We start from the raw sequence: 6,467 nt of genomic DNA on the forward strand, positions 1-6,467 counted from the left end.
TGCAAATTCATATTTCTTATTTAATATTCTTTCATTTTATTGTCTTTGGACAGCTGAAGCGTTTTTACCAGATCCATTCTGTGTACCTATAAAACAATATTCAATAGAATATTAATTTTTCTGATATTTACTCTATATTGCATACTAAGGTTTGTTTAGAATATAATTCATTGTTTAGTTATTACATTTTTACTGACAGATTAATTTTATTTGAAAGTAGAGAAATTGATAAAAAGTACAGATTTAAGTTTTAAATTGCATTAGTTGAGATTTATTCAATTAAATTGACTTTTTTTTAAAAAATATTTTGGCAAAGTAATGAAAATATCAAAATATTTTTTGTATCTACTTCCCTTTATTTAATTATTTTCAACAATGGCTGATGTTATAACATGGTCCATTTTATTATTGAACATTGAAAAAAAAATATAAGGGATATATATCCTTCCCTCCCCCCTTTGTTTGACCTTATTTTTCTGTACACCTGCCGTTCCATATAACCAGAAATTGCTTGAATTTTTTCCCCTTAAGAAATACTTTAAATATCTTATCATATTATGTAAACTAAAAACTGTCATTAAAACAAAAAAATAAATATTGTCCTTACATACATTTAATATACTGTATATACATACTTAATAATAAGTCATCTATATTTATAGCATCCAACTCAATAGGGTGTGAAATCTTTGATCGTTTATTGGTACCAAGCTTGTTGTTTTAGAAGGGTGGTAAGCGTCTATTGGAAAAATTGGGTAATTATGTAAGGAAACATTAGAAGATGGTGAATTAGATAAAATGAGATTGAGCATAGAGCTATTGATGTTAAAAATAGAATTAATTTGAAAGAGATTGAGTAAAGAAATGTTTTGAAGAAAGATGGATTCAGATGAAGCAAGGTTAAGATTTGGGTTTGACATAGCTTTATATAAATGGGGTAGATTAAAATCTCCGAAAAGTAGCAAAACTATATTGGGATATAATACAATTATATCCTCAATAATATTAAAATATGATTGGTAAAGAGTGGAATTAGAATTTGGGGGGGGGGGATAGACACAACTAAGAATTATTTTTTCTTGTCATTAATTTTAATTAAAACAAAAATCAATTCTAATGAACCTGTATCTATATTTAGTTTTGCTGAGAAAAATTTATTCTTGATAGCTATTGTCTTTGAAACAATATATTAGGAGCTTTACAAGCATACTTGACAAAACATCACTATTTAGAAAAATATTATTTTACCGGTTCTGCTTGTAGATGGTTTAGATTCACAATTTGCAAATTCATATTTTTTATTTAATATTCTTTCATTTATTTGTCTTTGGACAGCTGAAGCGTTTCTACCAGATCCATTCTGTGTACCTATAAAACAATATTCAATAGAATATTAATTTTTCTGATATTTACTCTATATTGCATACTAAGGTTGGTTTAGAATATAATTCATTGTTTAGTTATTACATTTTTACTGACAGATTAGTTTTATTTGAAAGTAGAGAAATTGATAAAAAGTACAGATTTAAGTTTTAAATTGCATTAGTTGAGATTTATTCAATTAAATTGACTTTTTTTTTAAAAATATTTTTGCAAAGTATTGAAAATATCAAAATATTTTTTGTATCTACTTCCCTTTATTTAATTATTTTCAACAATGGCTGATGTTATAACATGGTCCATTTTATTATTGAACATTGAAAAAAAAATATAAGGGATATATCCTCCCCTCCCCCCTTTGTTTGACCTTATTTTTCTGTACACCTGCCATTCCATATAACCAGAAATTGCTTGAATTTTTTCCCCTTAAGAAATACTTTAAATATCTTATCATATTATGTAAACTAAAAACTGTCATTAAAACAAAAAAATAAATATTGTCCTTACATACATTTAATATACTGTATATACATACTTAATAATAAGTCATCTTTATTTATAGCATCCAACTCAATAGGGTGTGAAATCTTTGAACGTTTATTGGTACCAAGCTTGTTGTTTTGCTTATCTTTATTAGTCTTAATGTGTATTGGACCTGATCCAATATTAAAAGCTTCTGTACATTTAGATCGCCACTGTTTCATTGTCATCAAATTATTGTTATCTTTAATTGTATACCAATGTTTGTTTCCCACTTTAGTTGAAAGCAACTTAAATATATCAAAAGTTTTTAGTCTAAAAATATAAAAACAGTTAAAACTATTCCATAATAAAATAAATTATATCAAACTATTATAATATCCATATTGCAGTACCATGTAAAGCACATTAATATTTTAAACATAACATTTAAATACAGTGTTCACTATATTTATTACAATATTAAAAAAAATAATGATATTACATATTACAGTGATTACCAAAAACAAAATGATTCTGAACCAATTTTTTTTAAAATTAAACTAACTAGAATTTGAATAAGGTAATCAATTTCTCTCTTTGCCAAGTGTTGATGAAATATTCATCATAACAGACATTTATTATTATACTTAATATGTAATAAATATTATTTATTATATTAATGGGTTATCTAGAAAATAATTCAAAAGTTGTAGAACATATTTTTAATGTATTTACATGGAGTATTTAGGGTAAGTGGTTGATTATACTAAGAACTTAATTTAAGGTGCTAACATTTTGAACATGGGTAATATATAAACTCTGTTCAAGTTAAGAAACACCAGTTTATCACACCCACCAAATTAACTATCTACCCTGTCGTGTAGTATTGGCACTCGCTAGCACACATGTCAGCCACCGGCTGTATTTCTTAACTTGAATAGTGTTATGAATAAGTATTAATAAACATAAGTACGGATGTCATAGTTATCAGACAATTGGAAATATAGTATTTGTAAAACAAGTAGTAATACGAAAAGAAAGAGTTATCGTAAATTAGAATAAACAAAGTACAATCTCGAAGCTGTAAATGAGCACTTATTTTACACGAGGGATCGCTGCTATGAGTAGGATTTATGAAGTCATATTTTTTGTGATTTTTTGAATAAAAGTCAATATTGAGTGTTTTATAGTCTTTTAGGATATACAAGTAACATGAATGATGAAAGATGGACAGGGGAGAGTGGAGAAAGTGCCACCACAGTACATGTTCAATAAATAAAAATCAGAAACATGTTGATAACTGATTAGAATGTGTTTGTTCATTTAATATTACCAAATCTATATTCCAACTCTACAAGTACGAGGCTAAGGTCAACCGACAAATAACAAGGGTGTATATAGAATAACTTGGTATTTATTATGTTCGCATTTAACAAGTACCTATAATATAACATTAATTTTTCTTTTGTATTTACTTTTTCAAATCATCACCAGTAAATAATCTCTCATATTCTTCAGGAGGCTGTGTTTCGCTTGTTCCAAATTGGTAGTACCATTTAACTTCAACTGATGATACAATAACATCTTGAACATAAACTTTGACCCACTAAAAATATGTATGGTATATATAGTATGATGGGAACATCAAAACTCATTTATATTATTACCTTGGGCCCAAATTTATAGCTGAAATTCTTCTTATAATTGTGCCATAAACATTTCATTAGGTTACTGATCGTTAAAAATTTTGCTTTTTTTAAGGAATTTAGTCGTATTTTAAATTTTTGCCCGTGATAAAATGCATTTTCACCAATGGAAAATACCTAAAATTTTAAAACATTAGAATTAAAAGAAATTTGTTTAGCTATTTTATAAATGGTAATAAATAGGGCTTGGATTTAAAGCACAATTAATAACAAAAAAAGCATAAAATTGTTTGAAAAAAGCAAAAAAAAGTATGACCAACAATTAACTTAAACTAGGTATAAAAATGAATAAAAAAAAATGGAAAATTAATTTAAATTAAAAAAAAAATTTACTACCATGTATTTTCTTAAATTTTTGCAACAAAAACAATAATAATCCATTAACCATTTAGTCCGTATTCCTGGTGTTAAAATTTTTTTAATACTCTATAATAATCATAATATTATAATACCATAGCTGGAATATTTGCTAACAACAAATAGAAAAGCAAAAACAGTATATATATAGAAAAAAGCAAAAATAAATTGGTTTATTAGGAATTAGAATGACATGAAACAAATGTATGGTTAAAAATTAGATTTCTATCTCATATAAAAAAAAAGAAGCATAGTATGCTTTAAAATCAGAACCCTAGTAATAAATAACACAATGAATAATTAATAAACAATAAAAACGAAATGTATAAAATAATTTTTTTAGAATAGGTATTTTGAAAATTCATATTTTCATATATTAGAATGATAAATATAAAATTTGACTTACATCACTTGTACATAGACTCTTGATGTCTCCTCTATGTGGATCCTCTAATGTAAAAATGGATCCATCTTGTGAAACAAATGTAACTTTACGTTTTACCTTATAAACTCCACCAACCCATGATTCATAAAAAACCAAGGAATTATCTAAGAAGGGCTATAAATAAAATGTAATAATCAAAAAATTATACTTCTAAAATTTGTAGTAATAAATTAACTAAAAACTGTTATTATGTATCAAAATAACATTTGATATCAATAAAAAGAAAATTTAGTTTCCATTTTCTACAATAGGTATATAAGATGTGCATCATATATACTTTATAACACTTGAAGTTACACTAATAGAATTATAAGTAATAATTATAAGTATATACAAATTATATACTTATGATAGAAAATATCTGAAAGATCTACAAAATAATAAAATAGATAAATGAGATAGTTAGATAATTTAAGGAACACAAGAACTGATTTTATTATGATAAATAATATCCGTATCACATTATTTAGTCATCGATTAATTCTCACACAAATAATGGGAATGTATAGTTGAATATTCATGTAATTTGATGAAATCAAGTATTCCGTATTCGTGTAGGTATAATTGTCAAATACATGAGTTGTGAGAACCCGGCTTAAGTATAAAAATAAAAAATTATTGCTTAAGCAAAATAATGTATTAAAATTAAAAGAACTTTAATTTATTTGAGTAAATATTAGTGATGGGCAACGACATAATTTTGTGTATCGATATCGTTTCGATTTTGAGATATTGTATCCCTATATCGTAAGCTATTGTAAGTTGTATGATATTGTTACCGTGTCAAAAATAATTTTAAATAATTTTAAATATTATCATCTTTGTACTCATTAGTTATTACTTATGAAAATGAATAATTAACATAAATATTGAATTAATAATAATTATTTCTTAATTCAAAAATTTGTTTTACATGGCTAATTGAAGATAAGAAAAAAAACTTGTTACCTACAATAATTCCTGATATGAAATTGGATACAATATCCATATCCAAAATGTATCACAATATTGACATTGTATCAAAATATCGATATTGCTGCACATCACTTGTAAATATAGGTGCCTAATATTTAAAACATTAAATATGTACATACATCTGTGCGAGTTAAGTTTCGGGAATTGATATTTTCAATTATTTTGTTGGTATTAAGTATTTTCACTGTGGCATATTTATCAATATTTTCACAATATCCAAATTGACTTGGCTTGCCTTCACTAACTTTTCGTACTACATCACCAGGCATTAATGATCGATCCATTAACACAACCTAGGAAATAAAAAAACAATTAAGGCTCTAGTTTCAAAACATTTAAGCTGTCGATATATGGGTAATATACTTTATCATCAGAGATAACTTCTTCAGAAGCATTTGGATGCCAGAACACTTTGATCCCATTATGATTCAACTTAACTCGGTTTCTGATAGCGATCTCGTCGCTAAAACCAAACCATACTTTACTAGACCAGTATTTGAAGACACCGTGGCCACTTCATCTTTGTAAACGAACTTTTCATCATCTTCCTCCATTATTTGATTGCACCTTCTAATACGTAAATAAAAGGAGGTTGGGTGAAAATACCTACACCGGCTTACATCAACGCACAATGTATGCTATTGTTTTTATACAATAAAAGTTGGAAACATGCGACTTAATTATTAAATTTCATAGAAATAACAAATTCTGTTCTAAATCTAAATGATTCACCTAGAAATACTGATAAACGTCATTATTATTTTTTTAAGTGATGCAATGACTAATCATATTATGGTAACATTGATTTGACATTCTCAACCAATCATATCGAACCACAGGGACATTACACATTATGTGTTGTCAACATATTTTTGGCGCTAATTTTGAAAAAAAAATATTTTAGACCGATGAATATATTGATTTTACAAGTTTTTTTTATTTTTTGTGTCATTTTAGAGCAATAAAGATTATTCGATTTTCTACTTCAGAATTTTTCTAAGGTAAAAAATGTAATCTAGGTTGGTAATTTGGGAAAATGGACATTTCCCCTACGGACATTTTGTCCCACGAATGTATTCGGTCTAGTGGGACATACCCCACACAATTTTTTTAAGGTTTATTATTGACAAATAATATTGAAT

The 6,467-nt window shown here is 26.2% G+C and overlaps 1 protein-coding gene across 1 annotated transcript in view; it reads right to left on the bottom strand.

The window, feature by feature from the left end:
- LOC100575202 ((E3-independent) E2 ubiquitin-conjugating enzyme UBE2O-like) overlaps positions 1-5,840 on the bottom strand; it is a 19,137-nt gene extending 13,297 nt beyond the window's left edge. Inside the window, exons 1-7 of the mRNA XM_029492304.1 lie at positions 5,689-5,840; positions 5,445-5,618; positions 4,312-4,464; positions 3,510-3,665; positions 3,318-3,448; positions 1,916-2,175; positions 1,249-1,368 (exon numbers count right to left, since the gene is read on the bottom strand). Of these exons, the coding sequence (XP_029348164.1) occupies positions 1,249-1,368; positions 1,916-2,175; positions 3,318-3,448; positions 3,510-3,665; positions 4,312-4,464; positions 5,445-5,609 (985 nt within the window). The 5' untranslated portion in view covers positions 5,610-5,618; positions 5,689-5,840. The remainder of the gene's footprint in view (positions 1-1,248; positions 1,369-1,915; positions 2,176-3,317; positions 3,449-3,509; positions 3,666-4,311; positions 4,465-5,444; positions 5,619-5,688) is intronic.
- Positions 5,841-6,467: the final 627 nt, after the last annotated feature.

Source organism: Acyrthosiphon pisum, chromosome X (genome assembly GCF_005508785.2).
Source record: "Acyrthosiphon pisum isolate AL4f chromosome X, pea_aphid_22Mar2018_4r6ur, whole genome shotgun sequence".
In the NCBI taxonomy this organism is placed as follows: domain Eukaryota; kingdom Metazoa; phylum Arthropoda; class Insecta; order Hemiptera; family Aphididae; genus Acyrthosiphon; species Acyrthosiphon pisum.